The sequence below is a fragment of the Mytilus galloprovincialis genome, chromosome 7 (genome assembly GCF_965363235.1).
Source record: "Mytilus galloprovincialis chromosome 7, xbMytGall1.hap1.1, whole genome shotgun sequence".
NCBI lineage: Eukaryota > Metazoa > Mollusca > Bivalvia > Mytilida > Mytilidae > Mytilus > Mytilus galloprovincialis.
Window position 1 is genome coordinate 72103974 of NC_134844.1, and position 18935 is coordinate 72122908.

General features: G+C 30.9%; 1 protein-coding gene and 1 long non-coding RNA gene across 15 annotated transcripts in view; both read right to left on the reverse strand.

Annotated features, from left to right (window-relative positions):
* LOC143083608 (uncharacterized) overlaps positions 1 to 18935 on the reverse strand; it is a 121640-nt gene that overhangs the window by 88479 nt on the left and 14226 nt on the right. For 5 of the 14 annotated variants that reach the window (XR_012980805.1, XM_076259886.1, XM_076259882.1 and 2 more), the window contains one exon: positions 5587 to 7599. Coding sequence is in view for 8 of the 14 variants with exons in the window: in XM_076259873.1 (XP_076115988.1) it covers positions 5661 to 5713; positions 7336 to 7599 (317 nt within the window). In the remaining 6 variants the exon portion in view is untranslated. The other 9 variants (XM_076259881.1, XM_076259877.1, XM_076259878.1 and 6 more) reach the window with 6 other exon arrangements.
* On the reverse strand, positions 13842 to 18117 carry LOC143083606 (uncharacterized). The gene is made up of 2 exons (XR_012980804.1): positions 17798 to 18117; positions 13842 to 14686 (listed from the first exon to the last, which is right to left on the reverse strand). It is a non-coding gene; the product is annotated as an uncharacterized LOC143083606 (long non-coding RNA).

Here is an 18935-nt window from a genome sequence, read left to right on the forward strand (position 1 = left end):
CAAATTGTTAATGCGTAGAAAAAATATATAGTTCCTTACATTTTTCAACTAATCATAAAATTCAAATATTGTAAAATATATAACTCGTGACCGAACAACACTGATAATTACTAATGAATTAATGTGCTGTTCGACGGTCACTCGTTGAATATTGACCTCTATTTGAATTTTTGGATTCGTAACTTACAGAAATGGAGCTGTGGTAATTGGTAGTTGGCACACAGTAATCCAGATACCTATAGTCACTTATATATGTACACAGATATCTATCTCAACAACCAATCACATTCCCTGAAGTACGTGAACATGGAACGGAACCATCTTTGTATTTCCTTTGCCGCTAGAAATTTAAACTTGTCGTTCCTATTAACTATTAAGATCCGATAGCTGACATATCTTTTTTAAACTAATTGAGCCATCAATATGTTGTGTTATATAGGAAGAGAAGCTATACATTTTACATCTGAATTAATACAAGAACAGTTTAATGGAAGTATGTAGTTCAAAACATTTCCCTTTATGAACTAACATTCAATGTGCTCTTGACTGACACCGTGACATATTGTGTTAATATCTATATGTCTATTTTGGTAAAATGTACACCTGTCTCAAAGAGAAATGTCCTATCGACGACAGAAACTGAAAACATCTCTTGTATTGCCAAGTATGTGTACTGTAGATTCATCTATTTCCGTGGTACCAATTTTCATGGATTGAGAAAAATTTGCATGTTCGTGGATATTTAACTTCGTGGTTTGCCGAAGTCTGCATACAAGCCAAAAGAAAATTTGTCATTCGTTGAACATTTAATTTCGTGGTTCAACTGTTCCCACGAAATCCTCGAAAATTGGTATCCAACGAATATTAATGAATCCACAGTATAAGTGTTTGCAGTTAGTTTCGGAGGTGTCGATAAGATATATTTGTCCTATTTCTTAATATTAAATCTACGATTGGAGATGCTTATGTGATCACTGCATAATTTCTACTAGTCATACAAATATGTTATTTATCATTATTCTGATTCAAATTATCAATACTGACTAACTTTAAAAACGCAAAACTCATTTTGTAGATTTGTTTTATCAAATCATAATTGATCCTCATACAACTATTAGTCATGCTCATCATACTTCTTTCCCTTACCAAACAATCTGACTTACCTGTGGTTATTGAACATACCGAATTATTGAAATCGCACGAATTTCTAAAAGCGAAATTTCGAGCCAATGAAAGAATTTTTCATTTTTTTTTCTTTTTTTTTTTTTTTTTCAGTTTGTTCAATCCTTGGCGACACTTAAATCATTTTAAAAAATATTTCAAAGACTGAGGAATAAAAAACGTAATCAATTCATCAGAATACTGCAAACCGGAAAACGTGAACGTGCTGCAACAAGTCAACTTGACGTCAGAAACTCCTCTTACTGTCATTCCAACAATGATACCGGTAGACGGGATTTGTTGAAGACAATTAAAGACCAGATCAACATGTAGTGACAGTGCAACGTCAAAAGAATTTGATTACACAACGTCATTTGCAAGACAGATATAAGGTCGCAACGTCAACTAAAAACCAAATTGATGAATGAAATTATGCACAGATGTATGCCATAAATGTTTCCCAATAACAAAACTGCCAAAGAATCGATGGCAGAAAAACATTAATAGCCTTAAAGTTTCAACTGCATAATTGCCAAAACCCATTCTAAGGGGTGAAACGACGGCAACATCAGAAGGTGCAAACCAGAAATCAAAACCTACCGAAAAAAATTGGTTGATCATTCTGATAATAATTTTGGCGTTTGTTACAGGCATTCATTGCTTTTGACGTTGACACATTCATTGGTAAGGGTAAAACCAGGGTTTCAGTGTATACCACCATATGTGAACATTGCAAATGACGTAATCATTTCAACTTTCAACATTATGTCTTTTTTTAAAACATTGGAGTAATGAAAGAACATTCTGGTCATAAGTTTGTTTACAAAAAATTGCACATTTGAAAATGGGAATTGAAAAGAAAAATCTAGTCTTGCGTTTCTAAAGTCGGTCAGTATATTATGTTTGTTTTGTTTGTTTGGGGTTTTAAGTTATAGTTATTTGTCATTTCTTTTTGTAAGATTCATGAGTTTGTTCGCGCGACGATGGACCTTTTTGTTCTGGATTTATAAACCTATCATTGTGTTAGTTAATTTTCGTATTCCTTGTTGATCATTGGTAAATTAAAATGACACTACACATTCCATGGGTCTGAAGCTTTTGGTCGTTTTACTTTGATCAAAAACGCTCAAACCCAAACATTCGAATGACAGGGATGTAGTATAAGTAGACATATAATGCGATATCTGATCAAATTGAACGTTAAAAGAAAAGCTATGTACGTTCATTTTAGGGGAAATTTGCCTGAGGTTTTTGCAAAATTTCGCAAGTTACGGGAACGAACATGCAAGTGCCTTGAATAGAACTTTTCGTAAAATGTTTGCAATAATGCTTTATTTTATTTGTTGTGTACTATTTTATCAGGAAAGATGTATAAATTTTCAACATATTACATTTAAAAAAAGGTAAGGAAAGTTTACTAGGGATTTTAAAGTATTGGCATAAATTCATACTATATGTCCAACTTCCTTTAACCCAATCACACATAAAGAAAGTATTTCCAAAATATATATGTCAATTAAATGTACAATTGTCCTTAACATATATAACCTTTCCGACATGTTTAAACTTTGTACCATTTATAACCTTTCTGTCATAGTTACCCACACAAGTATCTAAAAGTACAAAACTAACTATGTTAGGTGTCTCTGAAAACAACTTACTTTAATTTCAAACGATAATTTTTTATTGCCTTTCCTCTTTTATGAAGGCTGTACAGTGAACTACACGTATATGGTTCACATCCATATCATTTGTCCTCTGGCGGATGGTTACAAATCATACAAAATGTACTTAGATATATATATTTATATCTACATTTGTAATTTCACTTCATTGCTTATAGTAATGGGAGATTTTCATAAATACTACCCCTGCATTTACGTTTATTCTTATACTTACACTGTTTTGAAATGCAAATTGAATCGTGATTTTGTAAAGGAATATTTGTATTTGCCTGTAGACGTATACTTTTTTATAACATTGATTCAAACTTCCACAAAGTACCTCAGGGTTACTAACAAGGGTTTAGAAATATGATCATCTTGGTCTTTTTTACTAGCTGTAAAAGTCTTGAACGTTAAAATGCCATCAATTATTGTCATTCAGATCATTGTAACTATATAGCTGTCAACTAGCCTTTAAAGCCCATGTACAGAAGACCCTTATAATCAAATCCAAGGAGTAAACAAAGACTCACAAAACCAATGGACATTTACATCAACAGTTATAAATAATAATATAGAAACAACACTAACTCCACTAAAGACACGATATTGGGCAGAACTAATAGATACACTAATCTAAAGTTCTATTGGAGAGATATGTTCACCATAGTCACCAGAATCGAATTATTAGTGTGAGAAGATATGTAAAGTTTGAACACCTTTTACTTGAATACTACCGCTAAGACAGCCACAAAATAAAGATCGCCCCTTAAAAGGTGAATGAAATATAATCAACAGCGGACGACAAGGTGCACCACCATTAACGACTAGCATGAAAATTTCAGATGTTTTCAAAATAGATACTCAGCTACATCCAAAAAAAACATAACAGAGGTATATTTCCATAACTCCACAATATGACGGAGATCACCATGACAACGGTTAGACAGGCAAAGGTTTGTCATAGATACCTAAGACAAATCCACACAAAAATATGCAAAAGATGAAGAATCAACTAAGAGGTTCTTGTCGGCTGGTCATCCAATAGAAACAGAAAATAAATTGTAAAGTTGTTATTCAAGTTTTATTATACCAATAAATAGGATATTTTTCTATTAGAAAAAGGGTTTTATACAACATGAGTTTATCTTATATCAAAATGTTGTTATATTTATCAAAATATCAGTGTACAACCTTAATGACATGGTCGTGAGAGGTTTTGACTTGTCCTTATATACGTCTTGATTTGTTCTGTTTTGATATTCGTCGTATGCTGGTGTTTATTCAATAAAAAGGCAAACAAGTATAGCGTGTTTTTTTTTTTTAATTTTCGTTGGTTAGAGAATAACCTAGCAATAAATCGACACAATCAGCTGAATTCAATGAATTATAAATCAAAATAGGAAATGTAGGAGGTTGTTGATAAACACTAATGGATTTTTTTTTAAATTTTGCACCATAATCTATAATTTAACATGTTTAAGAAATTAACTCTTATTGAGAAAAAACATTTGTTTAAATCGATGTCTTGGTACTGTAGGTTTTTTTACAACTGCTCCGAAAAATAAGAAGTAATATGGATGGATTACAACTTTTATTGGATTTCGTGGGCACAGAAAAACCACGAATTTAAAGGTCCAACACATTACAAATTTTAGAAATGTGTGCAGACTTTGCCAAAATCACGAAATTGAATATCCATGCATATTCAAGTTTTCCTCAAACAACGAAAATTGGTATTCACATAAATAAATGAATCCACAGTAATTTGAATGAACTAACACACATCTGCGAAATAACTTACATATTAAATCATCATTTGAGCATGCATTAATATATATTTCGTTATGTATCTCTGCATTACCCATTATTGAAAATTCGCGTCTGTCAATATTAGTAACATGGATATCAAATAATTATATATAAACTAAACATGAATTAAATGAAGCATCAATATACATAGTTTGAAACATTTTATGCATCTCTTTTTAAATGTCAACTTGTCTTTTTTCACTTTTATGAACAACGCATTATTGTTTTATTTTCAACTTGAAACTGTGCTCTAGCAACAATGAGAAAGGCAGTTCACGTCCAGGTCGAGGCTACTAGATTCAAACAATATGTTTGATTTCTTCGCGACACTCTTTTAGTTTGTCTTTTTATTAATATATCGGGTGATTATCAGCATTTTGCTATAAAATGCGACAGTTACTACATCTGAAAATATAGAGGAACCTGCTAAAAACAAGTATTGACCCAGGGGAATTATGTTTCAAAAAGAGAGACTCTAAGCTACTCGTTAGCTGTCTTAATTTTTTAGAAGCTTTAACAACTCAATACAAATTAAAAAAAAAAAGCAATATTCAAATCTTAGATAACGAAAAACACATTGCATGAAAGAAAGTTCAACAAACTAATAATACAGATATCAGTGACACTAACTTCTGAAGGTTATTATAAATTTGATGTAATGCATTGTGTTTTCGAAAATTAACATTGCTGAACATCAATTACAATTTTAACTTTGTGTGGCTTAGATTGCATTTATAACTTCTCTTATTCAATTTATGATTTAAATTATGTATTTTCACAGAACAAATGTGTAAAACGAGTTGCTATAAATACCGTCCTATTTGGGTATTTGTGTTTTTTAAAGAACGTATCGCAATTATAAGAGTTTTGTCGCAACTCCTAAAATTATGGTATACCTTGTAATCGAAAACAAACAAATATATCCTATTTCATCATCTCCTATACTTACATTGGGTTATCAATGTGAGGTAGTTGTCTTGTTTTCTAACATAATTAATGCAAACAGCTAGTCTCACATTCCCTCTATATTGAGTTGTAGGTCAACCGCTTAAAAAAGAGCTGGAAGATACACCAGTCTGAATAATTATTAAAGACAAATTATCATATAGTCCATATTTATTGTTTGCATAAAAATGCAGCAAAAAATATCAAAGGAACATTCCAAACACATAAAGACAAATCCTTATTTATTATGAAAAGACGATCATTGCTCACAATACGACATCAAAAAAAGACTTAACATCGCATACCCTAAAATAACAAGGAAAGATCTCAGTTGATCAATGATGTTGCTTGTGGTTAATACAAATTCGGTGTTCCGGAGAGTGAGAAATTCCCTTTACTTATGTAACTGTTATTGATAGAAGTAACTTTTATATGTTAACATGAAAAAATTGAGTGTCTATACTAAAAGTCATTTATTGTGTTTTGCCGATTATTAAAAAAGAAAAAAAGGACATTACTTGAACAAAGAAGGAATAAAAAACGATACTTTTGGCGACGAATCTCGAAAGACTAAAACCTTTATCACATCATTTCATGCAATATATAGTAAAAGTATATTAAATATGGCGTTCCGATAGCCGAATAATGGAACATTGATTTATGATTGAAACGTCTCTTTAGTATTCTGCTTTGAAAATGTTGAAATAGTTATCAAAGGTACCAGGATTATAATCTAGTACGCCAGACGCGCGTTTCGTCTATATAGGACTCATCAGTGACGCTCATATCGAAATGTGTATAAAGCCAAACAAATAGAAAGTTGAAGACCATTGAGGATCCAAAATCAAAAAAAAAAAAACTGTTTCAAATAACGTTTACTATAGTTTTAAAAGACCGGTTGTGACACAAAAGGTCTAAATAATCATGATAATAGTGTTTTGACTAAAATTAAAGAAATATAATAATACTTACCGCAAGCATGACCAATATAGTAATATCGTTGTATTTCATTAAAACACTCAAAAGTAATCTTAATTACCTGTTTTAATGATTCTTTATCGTTATCAAAAAAACAAACAATACTTTTTAAAACAAAATTGCATGTTTTTGCTGATATAAGGAAGTCAAAGTCTTAATCAGCATTATTTTAAATAAATGTACTGAAATGTATTTACATATACTTACTGATTTTACATAAAAAAAAGTAGTTTTTTTTAATGTTTTCTGTTTAACAAATGAATATCATGTATAAAACTGTCGTTATAAGCTAGGTAAGTTAAGTCGATAGTACTAAATCAAATATAGTAATAACAATAAACAATTTTTGATAATAATGAATACAAAAATAACACATCAACAAGCAATTAACAATACACAAGTTAATTATAAATATATGAAAGCTTAAGCTATAAATACAATATTCATCAAATGCTATCAAAATATGAAAACATAAGTCAATTAGTTTAAGGCATCATAAATCAACTATTTCACATTCTAATAAAATCAACGCAAAAACATTTGTGAAATTTGTTTTTTCTTTTTTGTTTAGCATTTCTTTCCTGATATCTGGTTTTTGTTTGAGTGTCTGGAATTTATTGTACCTTTTTTTTTTTTTTTTTAAATTTTTGTGCAATTGTTAAGTATGATATCATCAAAAACTGTTGACTCCAAAATCAAGCAGATGTCAACTCCTGCTATTACTATATATTGTCAGTCTTATTCTATGCTATTTCATAATTCAATATTTACGTACCTGGTGAATGAAACTTATATATACTATTAATATGGCTTATGTCGGTGTATAGAACAGTGGCTGTTGATTCTTGTGATTTATTCCTCATAATTAACTGCTTGTTATTATCAGCATAGTAAATGTAACTACCCAATACACATATAGCATCGTATTCATTAGAAGATGAACTTGTTGAAATGATTGTTTGAACATCAGAACCATCCACATTAACCGATTTAATGTCACCATCGTTATTCATCCAATACAGTCTTTGTTCAGTCATTTCTAAAATATAATCAAACAGTTGCTTAAACAATTTTAATGTATCCATCAGGTAAAAATAAATAGGTGTACAACGTTCAGTTAGATAATGCAATGGACTATTCATTCTTGTTGCATTCTGTATTTATATTATTGAATTAATTAATAAAAATTTTCAATTTAAAAAAAAAAAATGTTAATGTTTTTTTTTTTATTTATGTATGTATTTATTTAATTATATATATATTTCTTTCTTTCTTTATTCATTTATTTATAGATTTATATAGTATGTATTATTAATTCATATGTCTTTTATCCATTTATGTATTTTATTTATCTATTGATATAAAGCGACTTAATGTTATATCATCGTAAAACGTTCAACATGAATCTACAAATCATACAAACGTACATAAATGAAGCAGGGGCAAGAATAAAATTACAATCAATGTGTAATTCATGTTTTATTTTCTTTATCTATACTTTTAAAACGAAATTCAAAATTTTGTTTTTCACTAACGTTCAGAGACAAACCATTGGTAGGAAAAACAAATAAACATTAGAAAAAATTGCATGGGGCGTCAACAAGGCCTCCTCGAAAATGACCGTCAAAAATCTATTGGAAAGGTTGATGCCGGAATGAGTGTTGCCGACGTCGCGGCTTATGTGCATAAGTCAACAGTTAAGACACTAACAAACAGATGTCCACAAATTGCAACTGCACAGGAAAGGCCGATATCTGGTAGACCCAAAAACAAACACAGAAGGAGGGGCACTACTTTCGATTAACATCAACACGTGACAAGTTTATTCCGGTTACAAGAGTAATGCATAAGCTGAGGAGAGCTACAGGGGTGCTTGCCAATCCTTCATTTATGCACGTGGAGGATGAACGAGAAATTGATTTTGAATAACCCTATACTCGTTTCTGAATTTTGACCCTACTGCGCTCCGTACAAAGAAATTCCTAGTGAATGTGAGTGATAAACATGCATGTTCCTTCTGACATGTCATTATCACTACTGGACGAAAAAACGTCTGTCCATACCAGTAACAGTCGTTCTAAGACTGGTAATGTTTGTTAAAGTTGTAACAGTTGTTAAATTTGACTGCTGCAGTTTTTTTGTAACTGTCCCAACTTTAAAAGTGTTTGTCTACAACATAAATCGACTGTAACAACGCAAGAAATAACTGTCACCGTTATTAAAGGACTGATACAACTATTTCAAAGTTGTAACAGTTGATTTACAACTGTCCCAACTCCAAAAACGTTGCAACAGTCATAAATAAACTGATTAAACGCCTAAATGGTTGTCACAGTCGTAATAAAACTGATGCAACCATTTGAAAGTTGTAACAGTCATTTAATTACTGTACCAACACGGAAAACGTTGAAACAGTCATAAATAAACTGTTTAAACGCAGAAAAAGTTGTAACAGTTAAAATATGATAGCTACAACCATTGTATAGGCATAGCTAATTTATACGCGTAGCAACTTCCAAACATTGATCTTCATGTACACTTAAAAGTCACTTAAAAGTCACGGATACAAAATGTCTAACAGTCAGGGATATAGGTTCAATTATTTGTAAAAAAAAATTTACTGTGTGAAATATAAGGTTGTGACAAAGAGAAACAACTATCACTCCAATGTAATACATTAATTTTAGATAGATATGGATTTAGAAAAAAAGTATTTTGAAATATTTGCCGCTGAACACATTTTTGTATTCCTCGGTTATTTAGTGAATGTACTGAATTTATATATTTTTTTAACGCTTCCTCGCCCTTATCTCTTCGAACCAATAAAATCGGAACCATCACTAGATACCTGCAATTTCACTAGATAAAAGATATATCAACTAACAGAAAAATCGAAAAACGTTACCCAATATATTTGTTACCAAATGTATCTTTATAACTGAATTAAAAGTTGACAATTTTTATATCATCTAAATAACAATTTAATTATTTTTCTATTAAATTAGTTAGGTGTAAAATCGTTCATGCATACACGGTTGTTTTCAATACCCGTAGTTTTACGAATCACATCACTTCATAAAAACGGTGAATATACATGATATACTCTAAACCTAGCGGGGAACTCCTAATACACACACTTGTCAAACTTATCCCCACATAAAACTGCTTTATATTTTCTTGAGGGCTTATTTCACACACTAATTTTTGGGGGGCTACATTTCTTGTAAAATTATAAATATTGCCGTATAATCATTTTGATTTCTATACATGTAAAAAAAATCAGACATTTAACACATCTTTTCCAGCTATGGAAAACATATCTTAAATCTATCTGAATTTAATTTATTTTATTTTACCTTATTTTATTTTTGAATAGTTCAATATTAACTCGACTTTGTATTGTACATTGTACGGAATGGTCTATTTGAAGTTCAATTTTAATTGATACACATGATACAGGTAAATGGCACGTCAGCATTCATGATTGAGGTAAAAAAATATTATCACTCGCGAGAAAAATTCATATTTTCACTGGATTTTTCGCAAATAATTTACCATACATAATTTATGTAAATACTAGTAGATGGACGTACTGTTCAAGACCCGACAAAATAACTAGCTTCTTCTTCTTCCAAATCTTCACATCCTTTGTAGGACAACCACACCGTTAAGGCATGTAAAACAAAACCCACCACCATACAAGTAGGAATATATTTACACTATAATTTGAATAATTCCATCCTCCAACGCTATATACAGGATCACTTTTGTAGTTTCACATATATCTTGTTGTATGTATTCTTAGTTGCGTTTAAAATTGTTAGGCTAGTTACCGGACATATATACAATGGGATTATATATGTTTACGTAGTAAAATAGTTCATTCTTAAGAGACAATGTAGTAAAATAGTTCATTCTTAAAAGACAATGTTGTAAAATAAGTTGCTACACTCAAGTTCGCACTTATAAAAAGAATAATAGATTTGCAGCAGTAAAATGTAAAATAGTTCGCCTTTCGTGATATGATAAAAAGATCTAAAAGCTAAAAGAAAATCACTTTTTTTCCTTTTCATATACTTAAAATTGATTAAAATGTTCATATTGCCTAAAAACTTAATCCACGCATATAAATAGACAATTTCACATCATAAAATATAAAACAAGTGAAAGTTCAAATGTTCAAAACATGAAAACTCGCATTGTTTTAAGACAGGGAAATCAAATCTTAATTCTTTTATTTTTTTCACATCACTTTTTAGAACTTGATGTATTCTTTAGACTCCGGTCTTATTAAATTCTAAAGACTGACATCGGATTCTCTTGTGTGGTTTCAGTTGATCAGATGTACTAACGTTTATCCAAAATATTTTCCCATTTCAATAGTTCAAATTCAAATTATTTAATCCCATAAATGCTTGTACAATAATGACATATTATTCAATCAGTAAAGAAAACTAACAATGTTACTAGATAAATAGATAGATAATTATGTACAGACAATATTTTGGGTCCCTTTACAATTTTTTGTTTTCGGTGTGAGCCGAGGCTCCATGTTGAAGGCCAAGGAGCGGATCCAGCCATTTTAAAAACATTTTCAAACACCCGGAACCCCCCCCCCCTGGATCCGCACCTGAGGCTATACATTGACCTATAATGATTTAGTGCGTTATACATATATGACTTTGTAATGCTTATTGTGTTTATGGAAAACAATGGGAAAATGTTGCTTAACATCTTGGGATATATATTTAGAAGGCATTTATTCAAAAGCAGATAGAATTGATTTGTAGAAAAACATGAATAAGGGCAGATGATCAACTATTATAGTACAAGTCTTTGATTAACCACAATATATTTGTCATCACTGACGTATCAATGTTGCTTTTGTATACATGGTATAAAAATCCAACTTGGGTTTCTCATCTGAACTTGTTTACACGGTGTTACATTATCCAATATAGCTAGGCCTGTTATAGGTTTTTCATTATCACACTTATGGGGAACTGATTTTGCACATTGTTGAAGGATGTACAGTTACTAACAATTACATTACTTCACTTGAAGTTCCTCCATTGTTCAATTTTCATCCATGGAGATCCCGGTCTTGGTTTACGGTTGATGGTTGTCTTATTGAAATTCATACCACATCTCCTTATTCTGGTTATCATACAGTACATGTTATACCAATGTCCCAGGTTAGTGGGAGGGTTGGGAACTCGCTAACATGTTTAACCCCGCCACATTATTTATGTATGTGCCTGTCCCAAGTCAGTGGTTGTCGTTTGTTTATGTGTTACATATTTGTTTTTCGTTCATTTTTTAAAATAAATAAGGCCATTAGTTTTCTCGTTTGAATTGTTTTACATTGTCTTATCAGAACCTTTTATAGCTGACTATGTGGTATGGGCTTTCCTCATTGTTGAAGGCCGTATGGTTACCTAAAATTGTTAATGTGTGTGTCATTTTGGTCTTTTGTGGATAGTTGTCTCATTGGCAATCATACAACATCTTTTTTATATGTTATACAAGACTAAAATACCTAGTATTATCAAATGAATTATAACAATTGTTAATAGTTGTCAGACTTTTGTTATCAAAAAGCAGCTACATGTGTATAATCAAGATGTAGACATGATCACTGGTGTCAGATGTAAACAAGAGTGACTGTGCAAATGCTGAAATGTCATCTCTGCTTTGCCTACATGTATGAAGGTTTTACTACATGTACAAGTATCACATAAACTTTCAATTTTCATTAACCTTTGAAAATGAAGTACCCAAAATTTAGTGATTTATACTGTCTGTGAAATAGACTTTACATTCTTAACATCCAAACCATGAAAACTAACTTATGAACATCCAATAATATTCCAAAAACAGTGATCCTATACATGTCATGCATGTACATATAGTTTATACTGTAGCATCTGAGAAACATTTGGAAATAGATCAAACCACAAAAACTAAGCATTGTTCAATGAACCATGACATTTTCATTGGGGTCAAAGTCTGATGCAAATGATTACACATATTCACCATACACTCATTTCATAAACCAAATATAGTTGACCTACTTTTCCTACTGCTTGTAGTATTTTTAAACATGTGTGAGAAACAAACTTGACAAATTACATGTAACTGAAGTAACCTTAATCACTGATCCATGAAATGAAGTCAGGATCAGGCCAACCTTGCCTGACAGACACTGAGACATGTACACCTTTCAAGATACCATAACAAATAATCCAGTAACTCAATTAATATACATCTATAATACTAAAATTACGAGGTCCAATTTGTCAGCCGTCATCGGGTAAAAACGACAAATCAAAGAATTCAACTCTGTATATATATAACTAATATAGGACAATGGTGTAGATTAAAAATTACACCACTCCAGACCCTTTTGTTTTCCACATAATTAATATTGCCAATAATTAACAAGTTCCGGGTCTAATCCGATACCCATACCAATAGTATATTCACCTGTTAGCTATAACTTTATCTGTACGTTCCGCATTTGACAGGCGCACCACCAAACGATGTATTTAGGATTTTACTATATACACGGGTCATAATCAAAGGGCTGACATTACTAAATTCAATCATTCATTGTCAAATTGTTCCCTATTGTAGCTTTATTCAGCAATCAGCAAGACTTTCTAAGATAACTAATATAGGACAATGCTGTTAATTAAAAAATACCCCATTCCTGGATAGCCTGGACCTTTTGTTTTCAAAATAATTATTATTTCCAATAATTGATAATTTCCAGGTCGACAGGTTCATACAGAAAGATTTGAAAGCAGAGAAAACTGTGTATCTTATAATCGACATGACATTATCAGATGACAATACCAATTACTAAAATAAGGCTTAGGCATAGTTATATACTTTAATTCAGTCACGGACCCGCGATATCACGGGTGTGTACTTGTATGTTATACATTTAAGACTTCGAGTGTATTTCACTGTGACTGTTCAAACAGTAATATTTGTTTTGTAAACAGTTACATGTACATGTAGTGTACCATGAAAACTAGGTGAAGTGCAATGAACAAATCAATAACAGAAACTTCATAACATAAGGAAGTATCCAGGCATTTCAGCTTCTAAAATGTATCTGGTGAAGCTTAAATACAAAACAGTACGCTGTAGCCACTGCCAGATTGTAATACATATTTCTTGGCTTGCATGCATGTACTTCAACTTTTGTTGCAGGAGGGATAATAAAATTATACTTTAATGTATGTGCATGGTTTATTTGTTTCAAAAACCATGAACACTTGGCCACTAACATGACTAATCATGCTAATTAAGATTTTTATTTAATTCTAATTCAGACTTTAATAATTTAAGTACAGCAAGCAGTCATCTAAACAATTGACACGGACTGCACGAGACCCTCATAGTTGGTTAAGATCTTTTTACACACCCTGGACATGCTGTCGGTAGTTAACAATTGCAATGCCAACATAAACTTCAGATGCAATATACATGTACTGTTTTGTTAATTTCACTAAAACTAGAAATTCACATTATCCATATTGTTATTATATTAAAATGACTGATTATCCACTAATTAAAAGTATTCATGAATTCAGATATGATGCACTATTATTAGTAGTATTCACTGAAACTATGCATTTTCATTATTTCAAATTGCTATTTCAAATGAATAGTTATCCTGGGTATTCATGGAATTCAGAAATAATGTACATGTATGATTGCACTATTAATATTCACTGCAACTACGAAATTTTGTTATTCCAAATTCACAATTGATCATGATAATCCAAGGTAATTAGTCCTCCAGTAATGTGGTCCTCCTTTAATACAATTTGTAATTTTCCTTTTTGTACATTAGGCATGCAATTTTCTTCTCGTCCAATTTAATCAGTACATCACATTATCATCATGGAATAATGCTGCACTCCATATTCATAATTTCCAAAAACAATAGATAACTAGCATTAAATAATGAATTAATCCATTGTTTCACAATTTGCAGCTATACAGCGACTCAGTGACATCTATATTTTCTATGCATCAAAGTGCACATGTACTAGCAGGTGTCATATTCTAAGTGGGAATCATGGTCAAACCAATACATATTCAGTATGATTCTACAAAATAAAATATACATTTAGACTCAAGTACAGTAAATGTTTAACTAATAATAAATATATAATACTACATGTATATACATTGTGCAATATAAATAAGAAAGTTAATTACAATACCTAGATAAAACTAGCACTTCTCATTTGATTGACCAAAAAATTCTAGCACAAATACAATTCTGTTTTCAAGTCCCTATTAACAGAAAAAATAAATCTTTTAAGGGGGTCTAAATTCTATATAGTGTTGTCTTTTTTCCTGCATTAATGATTTGTTAAGTGTGATTGTGTTCTTTCAATGAAGGGTTACTGTCTCATTGAGGCTCACACCATACTTTTTTTCATCAATTCTTTAAAGTCAGACATCATGGACATAGTTATTCCTCTCTAAAACACAACAGGTTATTTCTTTTGTTCATTTTAATGTTTATCATATGAAATATATTGATACTACAAACATGACAAAGAAAAGTTTAAGGAACGAAAAAATAAAATAAATAAATGCCCTGTTACTATATACATGTAGATGATATTGACTTTACCTTTGTCCAGTGCATATAATGAATAAACCTTTGTGATGTAAAAATATTGTTCCAAGACTTAACCATCCCAGTTAATGTTTTAAATCCTTGAGTTTAATAATTTTTACATCTTTTGTGTTACCCTGAATACTTTTTACTTATTCATTTGTTATAACAGCTTGCATTAAATAATGCTTTGCAGCTCACTTTTTTATTTAATTTAGTTATTTACCCAATTTTACTTTAATAAATCAATATTCAGATTACTTTTAAAATTTGCATTTTAATATCCAAAATAATATATATCCTGCTGTTTCATATTTTTCTTTAATTATAATTTGTTTTGAAAAAGTTATCAAAATTTTGAAGAGGACAATTTTAATCATGATAATTTGTGAACATTATTATAAAATCGTATCATTATACCAATGACAGATTAAATATCATCCCCCAGGGCAATAAACTATTGTGTCTTAATTTGTATATTAGCTAGATCATGTATATATAAGAATTTCTGATTATTACCTATCGCATATCCAGTGTTAACATCCTGATTATTACCTATTTTAATGTCACATTTGCATGGTCATATTCAGTAAAAACAAATATTTTAATTGTTAATTTTGAATTTAAATTTTAAAAAATTGTTTTAGACTAAATTAGTAGATACAACACATACAATGCAGCTGTTAACACAGTAAATTTTATGAGAACTTACTGGATAATAATATATCTATAAAAAAATATTTTGAGCTTCATAAAATACTTATAAAAAGTTTATACCATGTTAACATAGAAAAATATGCATACAGATAGATTTTTTTGTTATGTTTTCCTGACATATTGAATGTTAACATAAAATAATTATCATGATTATGTAAAAAATGCAAAAAATCTGCAGTCGTATGTGAATGCACATGATCAAAGGAGATGTGGGATATATCAATGATGCATCAACCCAACAGTTTAATATAGGCAACAATAAAGTAAGGAAAACACAATTGAATGCGTGTCGAAAAATATATATGACGTATGATTAGAAGGTCCTTAATCATTGCGGAATAAATATAATGACCATTGAATGTTACTACTTGTAAGTTAGATAACATGTATGGCACAAATGAATTTTGAAAAACAATGCTAACAGGGCAATTTATATAAAAATTTCACATGAAAATATATAGTTTGGGTTCAAAGTATTAACAAATTATAGTGATTTAATATAAATTCTATGTTAAATCTAAAAAGAATACAATTATGATGCTAGCTTTGCTCTTTTAATATGTGTTTTTTAAACAATGTAGTACATGATAAAACAATTACTAATTGAATTAGCACAATTTGTTTAATCAACTGTGTTTAAATGGCAACTGGTTATGACTCTGTGCCTTGTTTCAGGAACATTAATTTAATAATATTGTTTTATTTTGATGATTAATGCTATTTTAAACCATTTTTAAAATATTTATTCACTTTCCATGCCTGGCATATGCATGCTATTATCAAATATAATAATGTTTTCTTGTCAGGCATGATTTGAGAATTATTTAAAATCTAAATGAAAATGGACACTTGCTAAATAAGTCACTATTTAATCTTAAAGTTAATAATTTTCTTAACATTTTATGATCAAATCATATGTGTTTGTACTATGCATGTTTTTTTTAATGGAAATCGTGACGTCACAATGCATTCTAAATAGAACAAAAACTATCAGCTGATAAAGCAAAACTAGGGAAATACTAGTAATCCAGAATAAGCATGATAAGAAACACATTTATATGAATACGTACATGTAAAGATCGGTTGGTTGTTGGTTATAAAATGTCCAGTGACAAGTATTTCATGCAAATTTATGACCCGAGTTAGCAATACATTAACATACAATATGTACACTACATGATGTATAGGTCAGCATGGTCAGTGGCAGATCCAGAACTTTTCATAAGGGACAGGGCCCCTGACTGCCCTTAGGGGCACGGATCCAGTCATGCTTGAATGATTCCCTATATAATCGACCAAATCATTCCCACAAAAAAGGGGAAGATATAGAGTAACCTTTTAAGTATTCCACTCAGGGTGTTGTATGCAAAATAATTAAGGGAATAAATGACATACACATGATAATAGGGGGAGGGGAACGGTGTCTTTTATGACTTTCAATGATTTATTATGATGCACAACTTTAACATTGAAGCTTAAAGGTGGCTCAAAGCTTATATTTTCCCTGGAACATGCAACTATGCACGAGTGTGGTAATATAGAACGACGATTCATAGCTATATATAGCCTATCGTAGTATCTCAATATAGATTCCGTAGGATCATTGGCGGATCCAGCCATTCTAAAAAGGGGGGGGGGGTCCAACCCAGAACGAAACAGGGGGGGGGTCCAACTATATGTCCCCATTTAAATGCATTGAGCGGCCAAAACAAAGGAGGTTCGAACCCTTGGAACCCCCCCCCCCTTTTGGATCCACCAATGAAAACACATTGTAAGGTCTGTAAGTTGACAAATGTGCACATTTTCCCTTCAAAATTATGAATCCATGATTATTCGATAGACATGCTTTAAAATATTGATAATTTCTACTCACCGATTGCATTTTCCAGCTCAGATTATTGAACATGTGGTCTAACATCTGTAGTTACCTGTGTAAAAATATAGTTTGCCGACCTGAGGTCCCGGTTTTTTTGTTTTTTTGCCGACAAAAAATTAAAGTGGATAAATCGTTTACGGTGAAGAATTGTTTTCCGTTTTTAATGAAACTTGACAGATTTTACTAATTATTTTTTTAATCATCGGAAATGTCCCTCTTGGTGTAATTCGAATTAAAACGGGTTTATTATGCTGTACAATATTGGTAACTTAGTCATAATCTTTAAATTTATTTCAGGTACACCCTTGTACATTTTTCTATTGTGCAGAATTTATCAAATATGAATTTGAATGAATCCATTATCATCTTCTCATTCTTCTGCAATAATATTAAAACTCTATTTTAAACGAAAGCTTCTGGTTTTTAAAACCAGTTATGAACGAAAATGTTATAAAACAGATATTATAAAATAAAAAGTAAGGATATCAAAAGGATTATTTAAAGTCAAACGCACATGACTGTCATCGGACAATGCTACGGCAATAATTGGAAAACGACAAAAGACAAACAACGATCGCAAAATAAGTGAATAAACAGCAAAACAAGTTTACAATCGCACGATAGACGATAATAGTATAAGTTATGGACTATTTCACAACAAAATCAAATCTTGAGAGCCGGGTGAGACGTGATTTTTTTTTTACACTGATGGACTACCGTTACGCTAAAATATTTGTATTAAAACATTTACCGACTGTATCAACCTATGAAGTGTTTGTTTTAAACATTTAACGACTGTGTCAACCTTTTATAAGTTGTAATAAACATTTAATGACTGTGCCAACCTTTAGAAAGTTGTAACAAACATTTAACGACTGTCCCAACTCTAAAAACGTTGTGACAAACATTTTTTGACTGCATCAACGTCTGAAAAGTTGACACAAACAAATTTTTACTGTCCCAACTATTAAAAGGTTGGGACGGACATTATGCAACTGCCACAACTATTAGAAAGACTGTAATAAATAGATTTTGACTGTGACAACACCGTAAACCACTGCAACAGTTCTGAAATGACTGATGGTAGCATTTTTTGACTTTCACAACCCGTAGAAAAGTTGGGGCAGACATAAAT